Here is a 25,485-nt window from a genome sequence, read left to right as displayed (position 1 = left end):
TTGACATGTAAACTGCGAGTTAAAGAGCCATCACCGTTTACGTTTTAGTGAATTCTGCAGAGAAAATAATTTCAATATGAATCCATGCGATCAGGGATTTCACATGAGAGAAAAAGATTTTCCCACATATATTAATCTAGAAAACGCAAATGGGTCACGCGAATTTGTCCAACAGTAGTTGCTTATAACAGGGTTCCCACGGGTCCTTGAAATCCTTGTTTTCAAGAAGAATCTGAAAAAAAAATTCAAGGCCATGGAAAGTTTTTGAAATTGGTATAGGTCATCGAAAGAAGTTTTCTGGAAAAAATTACATATTATTCCCTCTGGTCTGCTAATGTGTTATTTCACCAACACTTTGTGGCCTATGCATACTAGCTTGCTTGATTTACTTTAGTAACACGCATTTACGCGTTACGTTAAGTGTTCCCAAGTGAGGTACTTTGTGTTGTACGTTGCCATGATGTTAGAGTGACTGTATTTCCTCTTTTTCCCGGACATGTCTTCTTTTTGGACCTAAAAAAATGAATGTCGCCCAAAATGTTGAGGATTCGGCTTTTACATTCCACAGTCGCCAATGATTGTGTGCGTTTTTGTATTAGAGCACTGCAAGGGACTGTTTTCTTAATCCCGCTCCCACTGAATTCCTGACCATTATTGCCTGCTCCCGTGATTTTTGTGTCCGGTCCCGCCCGCTCCAGCAAACTTTCTAATATTGCATAATTTTCGCGCATCAGGGAGCATCTGTCAATACGCAGAGTATTTAAATCTCTTTTGAATGAGCGCTCGCTGTTCACCTTCACTTCTGTTTATGCGATCATGCACGCTCTGTGTAAAGTAAGATCAGATATTTGTCAATAAGCTCAGGATCTGTTGAGACGCAGATCCTCCAGCCATCTCTCTCTCGTAAACCCGTGATCAGTCAAATCTGACTCCTGCAGCTCGTGATGAATGCAGGGTTGCCACGTCTGCATTTTTGTTTCCCTATGGCTACTTTTAAACTGTTAAAGGGTTGATTTTCCCCCATGGGTTAAAGGTTTGAATGTTGCTTAAATTACATTTGGCTGAAATGCTTGTATTGAAACATTTTGCATTCTGCTTATGATAAAACTGTGCTAGATGTTAAGTTTTGTGAAGGAGGGCCACTGGTAGGAAGCTTTTTAGCTGTGTTTATGATCAGTATGCATAAGAGTAACTGTAAAATATGTATTTTAGGTATGGAAATGACATTTTCAGTTTTGATATTTGGGATATTGCAATACCACTACCACTACCACAACCACAAACAAAAAACAACCAAACCCCCGCCCCACGCCCCGCCTGCACCCACTGTCCTCTTTTTGGAAAACTAAAATATGGTCACCCTACATGACGTTCATGCGTGGACAAAACTACTACTGTGAAATTAATGTTGAATTGCTTTGCTTGTTAAGATAATGTAAACCCATGAGGTAAGAAAAAAATAAAAGCATATTCATATATCTTAAAACTTCTGGTTACATGCGCCTAAGCTCGTTACAATTAAATCCATGCAAAAGTTAAAATCAAATCATTTTAGAACACAGTATAGGATGTACCGAATATTCTTCAGTTTTATGCAAAACAGAAATACAACAAATAGAATATCAGATCTCTCTCATGGCCAAAAATAAATGTTTTTTATGCTTTTTTTGCATAGTTGTGTTTGAAACATGAAAACTGTAAAAATGTATCTTACAAGATAACACAATGTAACTTCGCTCTCACTTGAAATGTGTCCCCACATCAAGTCCTTGAATCTGAGGGTATTGGATCTGGAAAGTCCTTGAAAGGTCCTTGAATTTGAAGATAATCAAGGTGTGGGAACCCTGTTATAAGCTGTGCTTCATAAATCGCTACATCAACAAAATAGCTACCTTTTTGCCCTCTTAGGCTACGTTTAGACGACAACGATGTAGTCAAAAATGGAAAAGTTTTTCCCTTGCGTTTTTAAAAAGTTTCACGTATAAATGATGTTTTCTTGAGCAGCAACAATAGTACCATGTACTCCGCCATTGTTGTGTATGTTTGTCTGCGTTTGCCTTTAAAATCAACACGTACTGCGACATGTCAACATACCGAACACGTACTACACACGCACATGACGTCACCGTTTTCAAAGATTCCCGTATTGGGCATTTACACGGAAACGATAACGGTGCTGTTTTCAAAAACTTGCACTTTGAAACGCGCTTTCAAAAATATGCGATTTCAGTCCCCAAAACGCCATTATCATGTAAACAAATAGTCAAAATGCATAAAAAGTTAACCATTTTTGACTGAAAACGTTGTCGTGTGAATGGCCCCTTATTGTGACAGCACTTTTCTCACGGGATAACATTGTTTTTTTTTTAATTATGTGAGGTGAGAATAAGAGTTAGATGGTTTCAGGCAATCCTATTATTGAAATATCACGAATGATATTAAAACAAAAAGAAAAGGCATAAGCTAACTAACTAACCTACTAACAAACCGACTAACAAACAAACAAACAAATGAGGAATTTGTATATGTAATGGTAATATAGCCCACAGTATGTAATGTTTTTTCAGCAGATAATTGTCTTCAACTGTTGTTTTTACTTAGCCCTATTAAAAACTATTGCTTTAATTGGCTTGCTTTTTTTACAGTTAAGCCATGCTGACATTCGATTGATATTACTTTTCCATCTCTGTGTCCGTTTAAACTGCTTTAAAGTCTCTGTGGCCATTGTTCTAACAACAAATAATTCCTCAGATAGATGCGTTTTTGAACGATCCATTGTGTAATGTTACAGCTAGGGTCGTCAGAATGAACAAAACTGATTGTGTGGGACCTATTTGTTGTTGTGACATAAAGTGACGAAAAAGCAAAGAGGAATTACTTAAAACTGACCTGCGAAATCTGACCCGACAGCTCAAATTCTAAATCATTTTATAAGCTTACTGCTGTGTGACACACGAAACCAAAACAGATTTACAAAAGGAATTGTTTGCAACTGGCCCCAGTCCCTTAAAATGGCTATTTCTTGTCATAGATGTTCCGGTAATTAAATCATCTTCTCCGGAAATAAAAATGGTTGGTAATTGTAGTCAAAGATGAGGTTAGGTGTACATCAGTGGCGTGATGTTTGAGGTTCATGGGTCAGACGTATGAGTCATCATGCTGACGTTCTCAGGTGGACGGAGCTAGCGTTTAGTTTGCATTGCCTTCGGAGGTGCTATGGGGTCATGACCCATGACATCTACAACATCTCATGTTGGTGCATTTAGAACGGATTTGTGTCATTGCACAGAGAGCTTATAAACGGTTGAGATGCCCCTCCTTCTGTTACTTGAGAAGAGTGTCACCATATACGTCTGTCTCAAATCAATCCTGTTTCCAGCCACAATGATCAGTGATGATCTTTCTTCTAACCGTAACCTGCTCCGTCTTAATGCTACTAGTTAGCTGTGATGACGTTCTAGAGATCCGCTCTCCGGAAGATGACATGAAAGCTCAAGAGGAGAAAGAACTGGTAAGATCACTTCTGTTAACAGGGTTTCTTCAGGCACTCTTCAAACCAATCTAAAAGTACAGCATTAACCGATAAATGAATTGAGCAAATAACAATATCTTACAGATCGAGGCTCTTCAAGAAGTTCTTGAAAAACTGAGAAACAAACAGATCCCAACTGCAGAGAAGAAGTTTGGTTGGGTCCCTTCGGTAAGACTTTGGTACATTTTACACATATGTGACCCTGGAGCACAAAACCAGTCTTAAGTCGCTGGGGTATATTTGTAGCAATAGCCAAAAATACATTGCATGGGTCAAAATTATTGATGTTTCTTTTATGCCAAAAATCATTAGGATATTAAGTTAAAAATCATGTTACATGAAGATATTTCGTAAATTTCCTACCATAAATATATATATATATATATAAATATATATATATATATATATATATATATATATATAAACATAATTTTTGATTAGTAATATGCATTTTGAACAACTTTAAAGACGATTTTCTCAATATTTAGATTTTTTTGCTCTCTCAGATTCCAGATTTTCAAATAGTTGTATCTTGGCCAAATATTGTCCGATCCTAACAAACCATACATCAATGGAAAGATTATTTATTCAGATTTCAGATTGTGTATAAATCTCAATTTCGAAAAATTGACACTTAAGACTGGTTTTGTGGTCCATGGTCACATATGTTCACATAAATATAATTCATTAAATAACAATGTAATTAGGTCATTCATATTCTGCAGTACATTTTGAACTCTATATAAATTATAATCAGCAAAATCATGTTTTGGTTGAAACAATTTGTTTAGAGAAAGGACAAAAGAATTAACTGGAACAAAAGGATAAAATGTGTCATATTAAAATGTATTGTACTGCTTTGTGGGTGAGTATGCAGCAAAAATCCAATAAAATTGTGAAATTATTTTAATTCACCTATATGTTGACTTAATAGTCTTATTAAATGTTGTGAGTGTAATACAGATTTCCAATATTAAAGAGGTAGCTCACCCATAATTTACTCAACCTCATGTTGTTCCAAGCCCATAAATCTTTCATTCATCTTCGGCACGCTAACTTAGACATTTGTACTATCCTCTCATCATTTTTCACCATCTGTTGAACGTCTAGCTACTCAACACGATCGTCTGAGTTTCTGTTTGTCATATTTGTTGAGCTCTATATGTACGTGTGTTGATTTATATGTGAATAAAAGCCTATTTTAAAAGCAGTTTGTGATATAAAGCAATAAAAAAAAAACCTTTGGATTAAACCGTTCGATTTACTTGGTTTACTTTTATGATTATTTCCTTCATGAAGCTTGAACATGTTGATGATTACCTTGACTTTCAATGGATGGACAAAAAAAATGAAGAATATTTTCATTCTTGTTCCAAAGATAAACAAAAATCTTTTGCTTTTGGAACGATGTGAGGGTGAGTAAATGATGGCAGAATTTCATCTTTTTTGGCATGAAGACCATCCCAATTTTATACAAGGTCTTCCACAAACAAAGTTGTTCGAGTTGTACTTACTAATATAACTATGTAATATGAAAACTATAAAGTCTGAAACAATGAAATGGTGTGTTCAGTGTGATGCAGGTGAGCAGTGTGCGGTTCGCAAAGGCGCTCGCTTCGGGAAGCTGTGCAGCTGTCCAGGAGGAACCACCTGCAGCTTCTCCATCCTCAAGTGTTTGTGAAAACATGCCTCATTCTGTCATTATCCGGCCAGTGTTTTATTGTACCTACAGATGATTGTTACAGGTGTTCGTTGTTCCCCATCAGTTGTAACGTTTTATTAATGCACACATCAAATAAATGCAAGCATTTTTGTATATATCTCTGTTTCTTATTCAAACTCTGAAAATTATTGAGAAAATAATCTTAAAATACTCAAAACTTGTAATTTCGTGGCCACTAGGTGGAGCACGTGGATGAGTAGTAGAGCTATTCAATGTTTTCTCAGATGCAGCTCCTCCCAGCAGACAATAGGCTAAATAGACATTAATAAGTCATCACATTCACACCTATACATTGATGGATTTGTTTATTCACATATATTTATATATATAAGAAAGATAGGACTAGCTGCTTGACATGACAGTATGCCATCAGCAGGCTGAATATCATTTTATTTGGCAATTAGTTAGTTAGGAGTCTGCAAATAATCTTTGTTCTTTTTAACCACACTAGAACAAACTACCATTCATTAAAAGCAAACATGTTTAGAAATAGCAATAACATATACATTATGGCATATATGTGTATTTATTTATTTGACATATAGTACATATATTCAGCACTTTTATGTTTGTTTTTTTAATTGGTGCAAGATGTTTGTTTAAAAAATAATTTATATAAAAAAAAACAAGGTAAGAACTTTTGTTTGTGAAGAGCCCACTTCTAATTCATTTAGCATTTATATATAGTTTTTACATTGTCATTGTTAAAATAAAAAAGGCACCTCAAATACACACATTTATATCAAATACCCAGGTTTATATATATATATATATATATATATATATATATATATATATATATATAAAAGTTTCTAAATCCTTCCAAAATACCAATTTGCAATTTCTTTATCAACTGACTGGACACAAATGACGTCAAGCTCTCCCTGCCCCTTGTATATAAATTGTGGGTGTTTCCCTGAGCGCATCGCTTGTGTTACTGTTGGGTCGTACAGTTCATTTGGGGGAGTCGGTTCGTTCGAACGATTCATTCCAGTGAGCCGATTCAGTCGAGTATAAATTGTTGCCAGTATATCCACGAGTACCATTTTATGTTACATTGTTTTAATGTCTGGCTGTTATCACCATGTTTTTTTTGAATAAGTTATAATAAAGATATTCATTGTATTCTCTTATAAATAGTACTCCTCTAACACCAGCTTGCTCTATTCTTTTTCATAAAATAAAAATAAATAATTAAAAAAACTTGCTAAGTGAGACTTGTTATAGCACTTGCGTATCATTGCTCTTTTATTGTTTTTGATTGCTTCTATTGTCCTCATTTGTAAGTCGCTTGGATAAAAGCATCTCCTAAATGACTAAATGTAAATGTATAGAAATGTATATATGTGCCAGATTAATTTGCTCTAAATATATATATATATATATATATATATATATATTTATATATATATATATATATATATATATATATTTAACATCCCTACATCTTAAAAAATAAATAAATAAGTAATATTTAGTGTCAAATGCGTATGTTGCTCAAATTTTCCCTCGCAGCATGGTCTTCGTAAAAGATCCGGAGAGAATCGGTTCGACTGAATCATTCAAGAGAACCGAGTCAAAGGAACGACTCGCTCGCGAATCGGACATATCACGAATTTGTGTAAACTTTGCAACATGGCGGCAGACCACATCGGCGAGCTGGCAAGCATGGAGAACTCCAGCCGAAGCGCTCGACCCGGTCTCTGCGGCGACAGATACTCTTTGCTGGTCATTGTTGGACAGCCCAGTCCGGCTGGTTTTGTGGATTTACTAGTGACAGAGATCGAAAGAGGTAAAGTTTCGTCTTACTGTGGGTTGATGATTGAATGAGATCCAGCGCGCGCTTCCCTCGCCCATCACTCTCTGAGAGAAGCATCGCTGAAACAATGTAGCAGCTTTATCAGAAAACGACGGCGGTCTCTTTTTGCTCGAGTTTTATTAGTAGTAGCCTTGTCATTGTTTATTATTATTATTATTTGTACAAATAGGCTATCTTAAAATATAGAGAACTATAGTTGTCTAGTTTAAAGTTTCTACGACTAGTTTAGACATGAATTTTTAAACTTGAAGGACTGTGTTGCTTGTTATCCAGTATAAAAGCCTGACGAGTAGATGGTATGCAGAATTACCACCGAAAGTCTCTTGAAAGCTGTCACATGGCATGAATGTAACCAAATATCAAGTGAAGAGACTGTTTTGTTCATGTGACCTTGACCTCTTTTCATTTTGTCAGCTGAGAGGAACTAAAATGAGATGAATGACCACAGAGGGCTCAAACACAGATACTTACTGTTGAGCGGGGCTCTCGGCTCTCAAGCATGGCGTAAAAGCTGTGTAGGATCTTAAATCAATACGTGCAAGTTCTTCAGAGTTTGACTCCGCTCTTCCCAGAAGAGACGGCAGACTAAATAACAGCTTGTGAGTCTACTGTCCATGAGGATGCAGAGAGCCTTGCCTCTCTTTACAAAGATGGCCTATATGTTTTCTCTGAGGTGTAAATAATGGGGTTGGTTTTTCAGTGTTTCATGGTCCTTCTGTGAGAGTCTTGGCCCCTTGATCCCAAAGCACATAAAAAGACCCAGCCTGCTCTGCAGAACATAAATAATGCAGTTCATTTACTTCAGCATGGCTAAGCCGACGTGACTTCCCTGTTCAGACCGTCTGCTTGAAATCTCTCCCAGCTTGCAATCTTCCAATCTGAACGCACCCTCTTACGAAAGAAAGATAAGCGCATTCATATAGCAGCAGATATGGGTCACTGGCTTGTTTTCTCTGTTGAAAGTCCCTGAAAAGTATCGCACAGTTATATATAGCCAGTCTTGTGTTTGCAGACTCTCCTTCCTCATTGTGCTGGTTGGTTCAAAGTTCATCTTTAAAATGTGCAAGATACATCTGCCTTGTTGAGAGGAAACTGATTAGACTGGCCTACGCTGGTCTTCAACCCCTCTTGACTTTTAAGAGTGGGTTTATACACTTTCTAGTTGGTAGGATTGGGAGCACGGGCTGGTTAGAGATGATTGTATGTGTGCGCGCAGCTGGGATTGCTGTAGTTATTTTTCTTTTAACATCTGCTTTCCTTTGATTTTCTGTCTCTCTATCTGTGACTGCACACAAGGGTCGTGTGACTGATACGCACACATCCTCTTTGTGACTGTTGCCAGCATTTCGTTCTCTTCCTGGTTAGACGCTGCAGCTTCCACCTCGGTAATCGGACAGGAGTAAGATAAATGCTCTCAGCGACTTTAAATAGGAAGGAATTCTTCTGTTGAGTTGAACGGCAGTTGTGCCGCTCGTTCTGCATCTGCAGCGGTGTGCTTTTCGTCACTTCTTGAGCCCCACTGAGAGTGTGACCGCAGATAGTTCGGAAATCATAAGGACTTTCTGCACCACTTTCATTAAAACATGATCAGCTCCCACACTTCTTTATCCTTCTAGCTAAAACGCACCTGCAAACGTAAGTGTGCAACATTTGTTCATAAGACGTGAATGACGAAACGTATCGTGTTGCTTCTTGAGAAGCACTCTATTGACATGCTAGCAACCGCATAGTAACTTGCGTATCAACATGTATAGCTACCATTGTTGGAAAAGTTACTTAGAAACAAGCTACTTTGTGGTTTGAAGTTGTTGAGATGTGGGAACATTTACCATTGTTTGGCATATTTTCACAGCGAAATCTAGTTGTTTCAATAGAAATCCGTGCGATTGGGAATTTCGTTGCGAAACATGTAAAAGCATAGATTTTGTATTGGTCAAACAAATTCACCATGTTGACCAACAGAAAGCTGTTTGGTCTGAAAGTTAGTTTGAGCTGTGCTTTAAACATCATTACACTATTGGCAACAGACATTGTCTACCCAAGTAGCTACGAGATACTAAGGGTAAATTTACACGACAACAATTGTACTAAAAATGGGAAAGATTTTCCTTTCATTTTATTAAAAGATTTGTGTACAGACAACAGTATTGTCAAAACAATTCCAGTTCACACGTATCCGTAAAAACAACTAAAAATGCTGTATTATTATTTATGCCAGGCCAGTAGGTGGCGATGTCACTTGATAAATAAACACTATGCACCTGCACACATAGCTTATAGACTGAACATGAAATATGCATGGTTCACAGATTTAAAAACTAGCCTAGAGCGCCATCTACTGTTAAAAACTAAGCTCAGAATCAGTTCGAGAGAGACTCGCGATGCATTCCGAAAATCTCAGAATCAATCCACAAATCACGATGCATCGATTTTTATGGTCCCAGACCTATAAAAAAAATTCAATTAAACTAGAAAACACAGTTTATAAAACCACAGCATTTAGCTAAATATTTCAATAGGAAAAAAAAACGCAACATATGAGAGAGACATTTCATAAGATCCATTATTTCCTGAGCTTACACATTTCACATGTGTTCTTTTGTTATGCTATATCACTACTATGTATCAGAGGCTACAAACGCTAGGAAAACACACAGAGTACTGCCAAAGTATATTGCAACCATCCACTTTACTGCTGAGAATTTGGGCCGTATGTGAGGAAAAACATGCAGTCATTTCAGTAGTAGAGTTCTTTTTAAGTGAGTCAGTGAAAGAGGTCACCTTATTTTGGCTCGGGGGAAAAAGTTTTTTCCAGTTAGGTATTGAATTGTGTATAACTTCTCCTGCTCTCTCTGTCTTTGCATTATTTCTGTCCAGAGAACAAAAACTCAAACCAAATTTGACTTTGACCTCTTGTTTGGTTATAAAATATGTACTTAAAGAAGAACGCTGCTTGGTCTCATGTTTTCACAAAAACTCTGAAAGTGGTGGTTCACCTACTCATTTATTTCACCACAGACACAGAAATCTCACCAGAAGGTTTAGAAATAGAGTCTGTCTCAGTGTCTCTTAGTCCATGGACCACAGGATGCTGTCTGTCAGTGAAAGTGCTCAATGTCAGTATCTTCAGTGGACAGTGAATGTGGTCCATGAATAATTGAGCTTTTGCTTGTGTTGACTGCAGTCTGACTGGGCCGCTTTCATCTTTGTGTAGGTATTCGCTCCTGGAACGTCGACTTGACCGCCTGCAACATAGATGAGCAGCTGAAGCTGTTTATTTCAAGACACTCCGCTTTCATCTCTGAAGACCTCAAAGGTAAGAATCACACAATCTACATATAAACTATTTGCTCTTGTCTATTTTTTTTTTTATTTTGTTATTAATATTATTTATTTAATTTTTTTGCATTTTCTTTTTGGAGGGAGATTTGTGAAACTGTGTGGGATTTATATAAATGTTTATCCGGGAGTATTATACGGAGACCCTAAAGGGACATAGTGATGGAAAGGTATATGAGATAACATTTTATTACAATGATTTTGCGCTCTCTTGCAAAAAAAAATAAATAAAAAAATGCATTACTTTCAGAAATGTTGCATTCACTTGCAAAACTTTCTTTGTGAGTGAACAGAACTTTCTTGGAGGAAGGCAAAATTTTCTGCAAGTGAACATAACGTTTCTTGGGGGAACACAAAAATTTTGGGGGGATGCTAAGTTTTGCAATGTAAATGCAAACTTTCTGCAAGTGAACTCAAAGTATCTTAAAGCGATCCTATTATGCTCTTTTACAAGGTCTTGATTTTGTTTTGGGGGTGTACTAGAACAGGTTCTCATACTAGGTTGTTCTAAAACACATTCTTTTTCACATATTTTACATTATTATAACACCTCTCTACCCAATTTGGCATGAACAGCTCGAATAGTTCCTGTATCAAATGAAGGCCTGCCTTCTGAAATACGAAATGTGCTGTGATTGGTTAGCTGGGCCAGTGTGTGTTGTGATTGGTTAGCTGGGCCAGTGTGTGTTGTGATTGGTTAGCTGGGCCAGTGTGTGTTGTGATTGGTAAGCTGGGCCAGTGTGTGTGCTGTGATTGGTTAGCCGGGCCAGTGTGTGTTGTGATTGGTTAGCTGGGCCAGTGTGTGTTGCGATTGGTTAGCTGGGCCTGTGTGTGTTGTGATTGGTTAGCTGGGCCTGTGTGTGTTGTGATTGGTTAGGTGGGCCAGTGTGTGTTGTGATTGGTTAGCTGGGCCAGTGTGTGTTGTGATTGGTTAGCTGGGCCAGTGTGTGTTGTGATTGGTTAGCTGGGCCAGTGTGTGTTGTGATTGGCAGCACTCAGCGCCTGGTCGGGAAATGTCATGCCTCTTACCATAGCAAGCTTCAGTGTAAATATTGTGTGATTTTAAACCCGGATGATTGTAACCACTTTTAAGTTTGTCTGCCTTGGGAAAACTAGCATGTCTCCAGCATAGTGATAACACGCTCTAGTGCAGCTCAACCAGGCCTCGTCCCATTCGTCGATCTTTGTGATATCACAAATCCCAGAAAATATGCGTTGTAGTCCAAACGAGTTGTTCATTGTAGTTTTTGAAAAGTGATTTCTGTTAAATAAAATATATCATTTTGAAGTGGACTTCGAACTTTGTAACTTTGCAGATCTTTATTTATGCTCAAACAGCAACATTACAGACTAACTGAAGTTGAAAAAGCAAACGTTTTGCGAGTGAATGTAAAGTTTCTCGGGTGAAATGCAAACGTTTCGCGAGTGAATGTAAAGTTTCTCGGGTGAAATGCAAACGTTTCGTGAGTGAATGTAAAGTTTCACGGGTGAAATGCAAACGTTTTTTTTGGGGGGGGGGGTGCTGAATTTTTTGCAAGTGATTGAAAAGAATATGAGATAAATTATATTCCAGTGATTTTGCATTTCAAAAACTTTGCATTTCTTTTAAGAAATGTGTTCCCTAGCAAAACTAACATGTCCTTAATGCACAAAGAAGTCCCTTCCAGTCAGGCTTCAGACTGGAATGGGGCAGAAAAGACCAGCAGCTGATAGAACAGCTGAAATTCTCCAGGCCTAAATCATCTTTACCACTTTCTATTAAACCTGCACTGCCCAAGGGAGTCCTCAGGACCCTGTTACATGTGTCTTGTATATTCTTCTCATTTATCTCAAAGGCACAGTGATGTACTAATGCTGAGTGTGAGTGATCATTGGCTGGTCTGATTCTTTGACTTCAGCAATGGAGAAACCATTGATATCTATATTTTTAAGAAAAGATATAAAAATCCTTTGTCTGGTGGATTTTCAGCAGTGGATTGATAGATCCTGTCGTGGTAGGTTAATTAGCTTGTGTTAGTGAAGTGTAGTTAACACACAAATGAAACCGTCAAGCTATAGTTTGCAGTTCCCCTGTCACCTGCATGTCAGATTTGTCAGCTTTGCTGAAGTAGGTCAGGATAGCGTCGGCAGTATTTGTCTTAAGTAAGCATGGTCATACAACGAGGGTTAAATCAGCAGTGGCTTTTCTTTTTTAGCAACCAGCTGCTGCCATCCTGGCTGTGAGCAATTAACTGCTGATTATCATTGTTTCAAAGTGGGTCTGTACTTGCTATAGTGACTTTGTTGAGGTGCTTATAATATATAATTAAATTGAATTTCATGTCAATAAAGACCCAAATAAAAGCAAAAATCACATATTTCTATGTATTTGTTCTTACAGGCTTACATACAGTTCAAAAGGAAAGCCTTTGTTCATATCAAAATGTAGTTTAAGGTAATTAATTTCTGCCAAAACAGCCATAAGATGATAGACGCTGATGTTAAATAAGAAAAAGATAAGATTTGGTTCATACAGTATCTTCTATCCTGATTTGGATGTTGTAGTGCATGTGAAAGACTCTCTGATCTGAACTTCCCCTCGGGCTCAAGCTGTTCTCTTCATGAGCGTCACCTCATAGAGGAGTCCTCTCAAAGACCCATCTGTGACTGTAAGTGTCTCTGTTCCCCGAACAACACTGCCTTTCAGTGCCGCACTCATTTTTCTGTGTGTTGTTCAAGAATTAATATTTTTGTGCTTTTAAAATCACAGGGAGCTCAAGCTCTCAGTGTTTAGATTTGCCTTGTACAATGAAGGCACTGTGTTGAAGCAGCAGGGTTTAGATATGATTGGGAAGAAGCTCCCAAAAGTTCTCTATCAGTCTTCCACCCATAGGGGAACGTGGAATTCAGTCATAACATTTACATTCATTTGCATTTACATTTATGGATTTACCCTTCCCTGCAGGTCATATTCTGTACTTAACTGTTCATGTGACAAATGAAAATCTCGGATCTTGAATAAAATGGAATTTTCAATATAACGCAGAATGTCATAGAATTTGGTGTATTTTGAATGAATAAATCAAAAGTTGGGCTGTACACTTCAGAGCAATATGGATGAATATTAAAGTGCAAAACATATTGTATTTTATTTAAAATTTTAAATTGTTGTCATATACATGCAGAAACTCAGTGTTCTTTGTGACAACACATCAAAATAAAAGGTTGGTTTAACTTGAAGAAATTATGACAAATGTGTTACTACTGCACAGTAGAATGTACTTTTTTAGTAATAATAATACAATTATTTATTTCTTTAATTTTAAGGAATACCATCATTTTTTTCTTCCATTTTAACATTAAACCTTTTTTTTTAGTTGGTAACATTTTAAAAGATTAATTAAATTCTTCATGTTTTGTCTTCCTTTTTGCCATGTTGAATAGTGAAATTTTATTAAATCTTAAATGAAATAAAACAAATAATAGGCCCTAAATGAATAAATGTCTATTATTTATTTATTTTCAATTATTAATCCAGAAAAATTCAAGCAAAACAAACAAACAAAAATAATTAAAAAGGCCCTACACCCCTATCAACCCATGTTTATAGTCTTTAATTAGTTATAAAATATGAATTAAATTGTTAATGCAATAATCCTTCATTAGATTACCATCGCAATCTCACAAATCTGTTATAACACAATAAATATATGCATAATGAATCTTTAATGTTTACAATTCGTGTGCTATAAATTATAAACGAATGCAATGCTAAAATTTGCGTGCTCACGAATCCTCTCATTATAATAGATATAGATATTTTAATAAATAAATAAATTTATGCATTTAGCAGACGCTTTTATCCAAAGCGACTTACAGTGCATTCAGGCTATCATTTTTTACCTATATAGATATTTTATGTTTAGATATTTCTATTTTGCGGGAGTCCCGTGAATCATTTTATCCTCCCGCACACACACGAGTGTCTACCCGCCCACACCAGCACTCGCCCATCTTGTCCCATGCAGTTCTCTGTTGCGTGGGGTCTCGCGGGAGCAGGTCTCTAATCCACTGGCACTTGACTTGACAGTGCGTGTGCTACATCCTTTTTACAATCACTAGATTATAAAACACTGCATTCTGTCAGCAATGTAAGGCGGCAGTATAGAGACCTCGGCTTGTAACTATACTCTAATTGCTATTTTGAAAATTATAACGTGTTAGACTACTCCGTTACTAAAAAAGTAATCAAATTACAGTAACGCGTTACTAAGTAATCCGTTACTGCCCAACACTGCTGCCCACTGTCCCTCAGCCTGTGCCTGTCATTGACCGCGTCTTCCTGTCTGTACATCCCTGTACACACTGGCAGCATCTCAGTGTGTTCATGTAGGCTTAGTCCTCACTGATTGTGACAGGCATACTGACCCAGTCATTTCCAGCAACACATGCTGACTAATCCTGACTAATCTTTGAGCAGCTTTTCAGGAATGTTACTGGCAGATCGCTCTGATCTCTCTGATCTCTGTCAGAAGCGCTTTCTCCTTCCTGTTCCTGGAAATTGGTTTATATCCACACTGTGTTGTCTGTATGGTATAATAAAACATTTTTAAATCATAAAACTGTATGTATGACCACATCAGTGAGACTTCTCATCCCTCATGATGAGTTCATTTGACAGATGAGAGAGATTGTGTACATTTGGAAGTAGTGAGCTTTTTGGCCCAAGATCCTAAATCCTGTTTCTGGATCCACCTTAATTTACAGAAAAGATCCATCTTTATTCCAGCACACATGAAGCAGCCTTTAACTGAAATCTTGGAGACATACTTATGGTATCTGGGTAGGGTTTAAGGGAATTTCACTACATTCAGGCATTGTGATTTCCAAGCAGAAATAAAAATGGAATTAATAGTAGAATGTGGAACCTTCTAATGTGGAACTTCAAAAATCAAAAGTGGGCTTCCACTCTCTCTGAGAGTTCAGCTTGAGAGCATTTCAAAGGTTCATTTGAAATGAGATGCTTATCAATCTTGTCAAATATGCACAAAAACTAATAATAATAACAACATTTTAATAATAACCTAAATTAAACATGTATCTTCGGTTAAATTCATTTAATGTTATGTATTCCTTTGATAAAATAAGCTGTTTCTTAGTGTGTCGATTCAGTTTTAGTTTAATGCTGTCACACTGTTTGAGATCTGTTTCTTTGAAAGAAAGAATTAAGAATTCTAAAAAAAAAACAACAAAAAAAAAACGTTCCTGTCCCATGCAAGCTCCTTTTTGCTAGTAACTCGTAGTACTAGTTTAACTGCTATCAAGGTATAGTTTCAGCTGTGATGTGTTTGTCAGAGCAGCTGGTCCCAGCAGAATGTCCCGAGCAGCAGATAGATCAGATTAAACCCCTCACCCCTATTTACACAAATGACAGAGAACAGGACCAGCTGGGTGCGTGTTTGTACAAGAGCCTGCAATACGTTTGACAGCGTCCCGTACACAACATGAGTAGCGCTCTGTTTCCATATACTGTTATATTTCAGCTACGGCCCTCATGTGTCTGTTCTGAAGAGCTGTGTTCAGCTGCAGATGTGACGGTCTGGGCTGCAGTTGTTTGTAATGCGTGGCAGGGGAAGGGCCGCCACACACATAATTACTGTCTGATAAGATCTGAGGCATGGCGAAGGCAGTTAAGAAAGCTTCACTGGAATTTTATTATGGTGCTGCAGGTTCTGTTTTCATGGCATTGATTTCTAGCTGAGTTATGGATTTGTTTTGGCACTGTGCACCAGCAGTGCTTTGTAACTTAGAAATTGAGAAAGTTTCTGAAATTCAAACTTTGAATAAGTTCTTAAAAATGTAAGCTATGCATGTTGGTTTCATAGGATTTTGATAAACATTTATATACCATTTTCAAGAGGTTTAAATTGAGTTAATGTCAATAAAATATGTGGTGTAGCCATCAAATGAAAAGTAATAACATATTTCCTCACTACATATGAGTGTACATTTGTATAAAAATATATAGTCATGCATTTCTTAGTAGTTTCTTGGAGTTTTTCAGGTGACATTTTACCACCTTTGACTAATGACATTTTAAGACCTAATGACTGATATTCCGCTATCATATAATTTCCTGTACTGTTTCTTCTTTCTCTTTGAATGTATTGGTCCTAAAAAAAGTTAGCATCATGTCCTGCATGAATTGCTGCAATTTTTTTGGCTATTGAATATGACTAATATTATTGGTAGTTGTGTCCTTTAACTCTTAATTTTAAAGGTGCTGCTGCCACAATCTGTACGACTTTGGTTTTGTATATTGGTCTTTAGCCCTAGATATCGTTTCTGAACTTTTCTGCGACTAAAGGCTGCAAAGATGTTGTCATAGCACTGTGTCTGCATACAGGAAGGAAAGAGATGCTTCCTACCATGTGTTTTCAACTAGTTATGCTGCAGAGAAGAGGCTAGAATTACCATCAGCTTACGTTTGCTCATTGTTTGTGGAAAAGACAGGAACATGTCATGCAGCCAGACTTAAACATCTGTTTTGTGACCTCTTCAACATCCTGTACTTCCTAATCCACTGGATCAAAATGATATTGTTGTCATGAATGATGAAAGTTTGAGGAAGTAGAATAAAACCTTTCGACTAGTGCAGTATGATGCAGTTCATATATGCTGCTGATTTGGTTGTTTTTGCACCATTTTGGCTGTTGTCTCGGTGAATAATTCAGTGATGGGATATATTTAACTCCAGGTGCTACAGTATGCTGTGCTTTATTCAAATAAATGGCTCAGAACTTCTCAACAAGCATCATTGTGACCACAAATTTAATTTGTAGCATTTAGCATCTTTCATTGAAAGGCGCATTAGAAAGAGAAGATGAAAATTAGAAATATGATCAAGAAATCTTCATACTCAAACTGTCTGTTTTGCTGTGATGTTTGTAACCGTGCTGTATCCGCTGCGTGCCACTTTTTCATACTAAAATATTTTTTAAAAAATCCCATTGGGGTGTTACTTGTCATACACAAACTTTTTAATAGACCACACTCTTTGCCTCTATCCACAGACCAGAAGACCCTGCAGCACAACGGGGATGTGCTTGAGACCCAGGTGATAGTGAACCCATCTCATGATTTGGTTTGTTCAGAGGTGAGTGTCGAAGTGCTTTGTGCAGATACACTAATATCAACACACACTTACTTAGTATAACTGGTTTGCAGCTTGAATTGAAATATGGTCGGCAATACAAAATTAAGCAATTTTGAAATTCAGTAATATTGAGCATGCAGAAAGCCTATTGTCAATAGCACTGAGTCAAGAAATCTGCGTGATGAACTTTCTTGCCCTCCTGATTGCGTAAATTCCTATTTGTATGAGTGGATTTGCCCATGAAATTCCACAGAGCAATGCTAAATGTGGCTGCACCTTTAGACTAGTTTTGCAATTTGCAAGACTAGTAAGGAATTGCAAATATTATAGTTATAAGTTAAGAAATTAAGCCATTTTAGAGAAGATATATACTGTATATTGAATGTCACTGAAATACAGAAACTCTCTTTAAAAAAACAAAACAAACAAAAAAAAAAAAAACAATGCTTTCACATTTTCTTAAATCCCTCCCAGTTCTAGCTTGCACTATTCTAGGTTGTTTGAAACTTTGTATTGCTAGCGTCTTCTTGTATTGTACCCAACCCTAAATCAAAGTGGAATTAACATTTGCTTTTTTGGTATAAATTATACTGTGTACCTTGTTTTGTTTAAACCATTAATTAGGCTATTGGTTTTGCTGTACGATTACACACATGCACCCTCAGTTCCTTCACTGTTCTCTTTCCACTGCATTTCTTTTCATATAAATGTATGAAAGCTATTTGACTGGTATTTAGGCTGCTCAGCATTAGACACATTCCTTGAAATACCTCGGTTATATCTGCTCTTGATATTTTTTTAATATCCAGAGCAGCAGCCATGTGTCCTCTATTAATCCCTCTTAAAATTTAGTTATAGTTAAGTTCACGATTTGAGGGCTGAATACTGTTTGTACTATTTAATGTGAGCTTGTTTATACTCTTTAACAAGATTTAAGTTTAACAATCATTGCACATTTTGATGCTCTTTTCATAGGTTCGTCGACTTATTTCTGATACGTCTCTTCACAAGCTGGTAATTCTTGCTGGACAATGTGTTGAAGAGACTGGAGATCTTGTGTTACAAACAGGGTCATTTTCACTAAATGACTTTATCCAGATATTTACAGATGAAGAGGTCAGTCAAGCGTTTGTCAAACAAGTTCTTTATTTTGTAATTGTAATTGTAATTGTTTTTTTATTATTATTCAAAAACAATTAACATATTAATTAACTGTAATTGGTATTAATATACTGTTTTCTAATAGAAAGTGTTTTTCCTTAAAACAGATTGGAGATCTTCTGAGCTCTGCAGACCCTACTCAAAAAGCCAGCCTAACTCTGAGCTGTCCCGAATCTGGGATGTGGAAAAATTCTCAGTTAGAAAAACATAATTTGCAAGATTATATAGAAATAAAAACCAATCCTCCGTTAATGCTCCCAGAGATGGAGGGTCTTCAGGAGTTCACAGAGTATCTGTCAGAGTCTCTTGAACCTCTGTCGCCTTTTGATTTGCTCGAGCCACCCAGTACAGTTGGCTTCCTAAAACTGTCCCGTCCCTGCTGCTATGTGTTTCCTGGAGGAAGAGGTGACTGTGCCTTCTTTGCTGTGAATGGTTTTAACGTCTTAGTCAATGGGGGATCTGATTCTCGATCCTGTTTTTGGAAACTGGTGAGACATCTAGACCGAGTTGACTCAGTATTGCTCACCCATGTTGGAGTGGATAATCTACCTGGTATAAACAGCCTACTTAACAGAAAAGTGGCTGAACAAGAAGAGGAGGAGTCCGCTGGATCACAGAGCATTGAAGACTGGCAGAGGAATCTGATATCTCCTGAAATAGGTGTTGTATTTTTCAATGCCTCAGAAAGACTCAAAACATTACAGAGTGATTCCAGGGTCCTTCGGAGTTGTGATCAGGCTTCCCTAACATTACAGCATTTAGAAAGGTTGTCAATTTCTCCAGAACAGATCAGTCGCTCTGCTGGGCCAGCTGTCGAGCCTGTAATTCTTTTCCAGAAGATGGGTGTAGGTCGACTAGATCTCTATGTACTCAATCCCGTCAAAGGTAGCAAAGAACTAGAATTTTTCTTGCAAACTTGGCCTGGCAGCTCTCCGAATATAAAAACCTCAGAAATTCCTCTAGAGTGTATGGTGTCCATATGTGCACTGCTGGTGTGGCATCCAGCTAATCCTCGAGAAAAGATCATTCGTGTTCTGTTTCCTGGGTGCACTCCAGAATCCAAGATCTTTGAAGGTTTAGAGAGACTAAAGCATCTAGAGTTCCTCAAACACCCAGTAGTTAGTTTGAAGGACCTTGAGGCATCAAAACTGGATAAACAGCCAAAGCGTGCTGGGAGCAAGGAAAGCCTTAAGAGTATTTCCAAAGAATCTCGACCTGGTAGTGCCTCACTCAAAGACAAGGTAAGCAAAGTAGATTTAAAAAAGCTTGACACTAAAACAAAGACTAAACCCACTAATGACACTGTTCCAAAAGAAGGGAAAGAGAGTGAGGAAAAAGCAAAGCCAAAAGATGATGTGAAACAAAGAACTTCTAAGCCTGAAAAGCAAGTGTCTAAGAAAGAACCGGCTAAAGATGAGAAAAAGGAAGTTAGGAAGAAAGAGGAAAGGCCACTGACAAGTATGGCAAAGAAAGATGAGAATACAGAGAAAAAGAAAGAACCCTTGAAAAAAGATATTGGCGCAAAGCCCAAGAAAGAAATTAAACCAGAGTTGAAAAAGGAGATTAAGAAAGAGGTCAAACCAGAAGACAAAAAAACTACCAAAACTCTGGTTAAGGATGTTAAGAAAGCAGCTGGAAATTTGTCAGGTAATGCAGAGTCTAGAAAGCCAATGGGCAAGAATGGCTCACTAAAGAAAGACTTGATGGTCCCTAAAAAGGATTCTTTAACCAAAGGGAAGCCAAAGCCAGACAAAAAGGAGCCTGACAATCTGAAACCCTCAAGTGCACAGCAGTCAAAGACATCTACACCTGAGGACATTACTGCTCAGTTAGAAAAGTTGGGTATTGAGAAAGAACATGGGCCATTGCAGGATGTTGAAGGCAACCCTTTGAGCTCAAGAACTGAATGTGCCTCTGGGAACAATGACAAGCAGGTGAATGGCTGTACAACAGGTACTGAGGAAAGTCCAGAGAGGTTTCGCAGTATGGATGGGGCCCCTGGCTCGAAGAGTGCTATTGGACTTCCCTCCCCACTTGCAAAGACTCCAAAGAGTGAGAAGAGTGTTAATTTTGATATCACGCCAACAGAGCTTGATGGATGCCTCAAAGACGACGTCTGTACAAGCTCGGATGAAAAAACTCTTGAGTTAGTTTCCCCCACAGACTCTGGGAAGAACAGTTCAGGGCATTACCCACAATCTCCTGACAATTCTTCTCAGGTCTCTGGTGAAGATTGCAAGGTAGGTCTCAGGAACTCTGGTCTTGGTTTTGAAGACAGTCAGCAAGTCTGCAAGAACTTGATGGCAGGTTGTTCAAGAAGCAATATAGAAAACAGCTCCATATCGTCACAAGATAGACAATCAAGCTTTCTCTCCTCAACTTCTCTTAAAGATACTCTACCCGATGGCTCTCCCAGCATCACTTCCTTTCCTGCGGAAGTTGGCTCTCCGCACTCCACTGAAGTAGATGATTCCTTATCGGTTTCCTTTGAACAAGTGCCTGTTTGTCATTCACAGGAAGAGATGGGCAGCTTGGCATACACTAATGGACATTTAGCAGACCGTGACCCCAAAACAAATATGTCTTTACCTTTAAAAACATCTCATAATAGTCACCACACATATGATGAATCTGAGAATCACCTCGTTGGACCTCAGATTGACATCCTTCCACATGATGTTGATCTATGTCTGGTTTCACCTTGTGAGTTTGAGCATCACAAATCTCCAGAGAGCCAACATGGACTCTCCTCTGAGGTTCCTGCCCCAAGTCCTGACCTCTCTCTGGAGCCCGGTAGATTGCCCTACCAGTGCAGTAGTAGTGATCATCAGTCTCTGGAAGGTCAGGAGACAACGTCCTCTGTCAGCGTCTCTCTCGTCTCAGTTTCTGATTCTGATGTGCCACCAGCCTCTGAAGAGTGTCCCTCCATTACTGAGGACTTGTACTCTGATGAGGACCCTAGTGACATCTTTCCACCCAACCACCCTCACGACCATCAAAGCAGCCATTCGGTACACCACAATTCCCAGCGTGTCACTGAAGACCCTCCACCTGCCCCCATGAAGGACTTACCACCACTGCCACCTCAGCCCGGTGCCTGCATGGCTGACCCAGAGGCTGATGGTCAAGATAGATCTTCCAAGAATGTAACATCAAAGACCAAAAAAACAGCACCAGTGTCCACAAAGGGTGCATCTGCAAGCATCGTAACACAGAGTGGGAAGACAAAGACTGGTGCTCTGGTGTCTGCCAGTGGAACTATTCGGCCATCATCCAGTCTGGACACCAGACCTGCATCCCGCAATGCTGTCAGCGGATCTAGACCAGTGCCTTCAAAGTCCTCATCCAGTAAGTACTCATTGGTTCTTCTAGAAATATATGACTTGTACATATCTTAGGGATCGGTTAGGATATTTGCCTAGTCAGTTTGTGAGGCTTATTTTTAGAGATGATAAACTACAGAGAATAAATGTAAAGGCACAATATCTCTGACGGGATTTAACATGTTAACTAAAACCTTTAGATTTTCTAATAGGTTGTATTTCCAAAGCTATGTTTACACTGTCAGTCAATATCCAATTATTTGTGTATCTGCTTGAATTCTGATCTAAATGACTGACTGTCCTCGTTGTGTATCACAACTGTTCAGATGCGATTTGAGTCTTGTGGCGCTGTTACGTTTTACTGAATATCTACATTGGTTTCTATGTAAATGAATGTGCATTGGTATGCCTACGCTAAAAACAAAACAAAAAAAACAACAGGGTTTGCAGTACAGATGTTGTACTGCAACATGAAAACATGTCATTTCACTAGATTATTACGTCTTGTGGCAGTGGGAGAAACCTGGGAAGCTGGAATGCACAGTGTGTAGATAAGGAGTATTTGTCATTTTTCTCCCGACTTGACCTTCGAAAAAATACAACCTTGTTTCTGCAAATACATAGGCTAAAAAACTATGCAAATTTCAGTTAGAGGGGTCAGACTGAAACAGATTTCCGGAAATGTGATTTGAGTTGGATTTCATGTGATGTTTTTTGCCTTTCACACTTGCAAAATATGATCGGATTCCTATTGGATATTTACAAAAATTCGATTTGGACTGACAGTCTGAACAGGGCATAAATTTACTGCTACAACCATGCCTTCAATACAATCAATTTGGTCAATGCCATCCAGTGACATGACATCTGAGAATATATTGTCCATTTGTTAGTTCACTGGTGTTCAGTGAACATCTTTAATAAGAATTCTAAAACTTGAATCAGACCAACCAGCTCCGGTGAATAGCGGCAATACATTTTATGAAGTGTTTAAAAATAAACAGAAAGGCCCAAAGTTTTCCATGTATATTGGAATGGATAAATGGAAGGAGATCAGTAAATCTGCATGAATGTAAAAATGTGCATAATGTTATTGCTTTCCTTTGCAGGCTCTGTCACTGCAAATTCAAGTTCAGTGCCCATCTGTTTGGACTTGGCATATTTGCCCTCTGGCTCAGCAGCTTCCACTGTTGATGTGGAGTTTTTCCGACGCCTTCGCTCATCCTGCTATATAATTAGTGGAGATGAGCCGCACAAGGAAACAGTCATGAGATCTATTCTCGACTCTCTTTTAGAGGGCAAAGCATCCTGGCCAGATGTTCAGGTAAGTAGATGTTTTATTTATTTATATCACCGTTCCCAAGCTCAAAGTGGTTTACAGCAGTAGAACAAAAGTATACACACCCAATGTAGAACGTTCTGATTAATCCTAGCATTGTTTGTCCAATTCTGAAGGAATACGTCAATGTTTACTCACACTCAACACGTCAGATTTCTACAGAGGTTGAAATTCACACAAACGACAGATAGTTACTTGACCAGTTCACTGATTAATAGTTGTTTAATAGCTTTCCTGTTCACCTACAGGTGACTTTGATCCCCACGTTTGATTCGCTGACTATGCACAGCTGGTACCAGGAGACCCACGAACGGCAGAGAGATCTAGCGATCACGGTACTTGGGAGCAACAGCACCGTAGCCATGCAGGACGAGACCTTCCCAGCATGCAAAGTGGAGTTTTAAAGACACCTGACGAATCACACCCCTGCCTGTCACTAGAGCACTTCTTTTCACTTTCAAAATGTTGTCTCTCAGTTCTCACGTTTACCTTGAGCAGCAGGACGAAGCATTTCAGTTCCATTCATCAGGAATTACTTATCTGTAATGTTAACACTTCTACACATCTACACTCGCTGCTTATTAAAATGTTAGGATTCTGTGTGAACAGAGAAGACGATTTCTTTTCTTTATGGCTATTTTTAGTTTACACTTGTCCATGTGATTTTAGTCATTGCATCTTGTTGATTATCTAGCATGTTGGGCATGTTTCATCTGAACAGTTTACCATATCATATGGTCCTACATTACTTATACATTTTACACAGTTCTGATGCCCCTTGGAAAGCTATGGCAGAATAGAGTCAGACATGCAGGTTAACACTTGATATTTTGTAAACGGCAGATGTATTCCAGTGTTTCACTGTACAGATCCTGCACTCCACAGTATTTTTTTTTTTTTTTTTTTTGGTCTGTCAGTGAGACCTTTAGCAAGTTTATTTTCTTCTAGAGAGAAAGTGAGGGCAATTAAAATGTGTTTTGTTTACTAGAACTGCACCACTTTTGTCAATACATGATCAGACACTGAGCTATAGATAAACAGTTCTCTAGTACAGTAATTTGTACCAAATGCATTTCCAGATTAAAGCATTCAGTGGAAAGTGTGGTTTCGCAATGTAAGCAGGATACAGTTTTAGTGCATCAAATGACTTGTGTGTGAACACTACGTAGCAAAGTAAAGTATTTTTTGTGAAGCGTATATGAAGTGAAAGCCAAGAAACATTTTAAATCAGTTTTTTTTTTTTTTGCATTTTTTTTCTTTGTCCCGCATACTTGGATCCTTCTCGGTAGAGACATATTATGTGTACAAAGCTGAATGCCTTAATGTTCTTGCCATCATCGATTAAACACTAAAGCAGCGCGTCATTCATGACACTTAATTTGAGTTATGAATAATTTTTGCTGATCACCTTGCTTTTCTGATTTTTACTGAATGTCATTTAGACAAGCTCTACTAATGTGTACGTTGTCACAGCAATGGCTGCTAAACTTTGAGAAATAAAATGTTTAATCGTGATCAGGTGGAGACATTTCCATAAAAACATTTCCTTATTTGTTTGGACTTATATAAAGCTGTTAATGGAAAAGTTCATGCTTCACCTTTTCAGAATTGCACTTTTATGTGACTTTTTTTTTTCTTTTCTGATCTGATCTGATAAAATAATTTTTCTGAGGTACAAGTACTGTTTCACAATTGTTTTTTTCCCCTTACAAGGAGAAACCAGCCAAAAAAAGAAAACAAATATCATAGCAAGTGTGTTAAATGTCACTAACAGGCTTAAATGTTTCAGTACTGAATTCCAAAAATGTAAGCATATTTTCAAATGTTAAATAAAATTCGTAAATTATGAATGGAAGTACAGTGTTTTTGTTTTTCCTTTCTGCAGTGGTGTAAGGGCTATGAAAATCATCCGGTCTGCGTTAATTTGTATGATAGCAATAAATATATAAATATAGTATCTTAAAACTGGATGAAATTACGTCCTGAAAGTTGATTGGTCAATACAGTTGTTGAAATATATTACTCAACATCTACATCACCATCTCACTCTAAGCAGCAGTAAGAATCATTTGAGATATTCCGAAACAAAATTAAAATTATGCTTCTTAGCGTAT

General features: G+C 37.8%; 2 protein-coding genes across 2 annotated transcripts; both read left to right on the top strand.

Annotated features, from left to right (window-relative positions):
• The first annotated feature begins 1,704 nt into the window (after window positions 1-1,704).
• On the top strand, window positions 1,705-5,352 carry LOC109047331 (cocaine- and amphetamine-regulated transcript protein-like). Its single transcript, XM_019065034.2, has 3 exons — window positions 1,705-3,511; window positions 3,617-3,700; window positions 5,106-5,352. The coding sequence occupies exons 1-3, from the start codon at window positions 3,395-3,397 to the stop codon at window positions 5,211-5,213; spliced, it is 309 nt and encodes a 102-aa protein (XP_018920579.2). The 5' UTR covers window positions 1,705-3,394; the 3' UTR covers window positions 5,214-5,352.
• A 1,508-nt stretch (window positions 5,353-6,860) lies between these two features.
• On the top strand, window positions 6,861-25,226 carry LOC109047330 (microtubule-associated protein 1B-like). The gene is made up of 7 exons (XM_042749971.1): window positions 6,861-7,047; window positions 10,289-10,390; window positions 17,466-17,548; window positions 18,524-18,664; window positions 18,817-22,057; window positions 23,142-23,356; window positions 23,620-25,226. Exons 1-7 carry the CDS (start codon window positions 6,891-6,893, stop codon window positions 23,773-23,775), a joined length of 4,095 nt encoding a protein of 1,364 aa, XP_042605905.1. The 5' UTR covers window positions 6,861-6,890; the 3' UTR covers window positions 23,776-25,226.
• Window positions 25,227-25,485: the final 259 nt, after the last annotated feature.

Source organism: Cyprinus carpio, chromosome B22 (assembly GCF_018340385.1).
Source record: "Cyprinus carpio isolate SPL01 chromosome B22, ASM1834038v1, whole genome shotgun sequence".
In the NCBI taxonomy this organism is placed as follows: domain Eukaryota; kingdom Metazoa; phylum Chordata; class Actinopteri; order Cypriniformes; family Cyprinidae; genus Cyprinus; species Cyprinus carpio.
The sequence above is the reverse complement of the archived record's forward strand: the minus strand, read 5'-3'. Positions and strand labels throughout refer to the sequence as shown.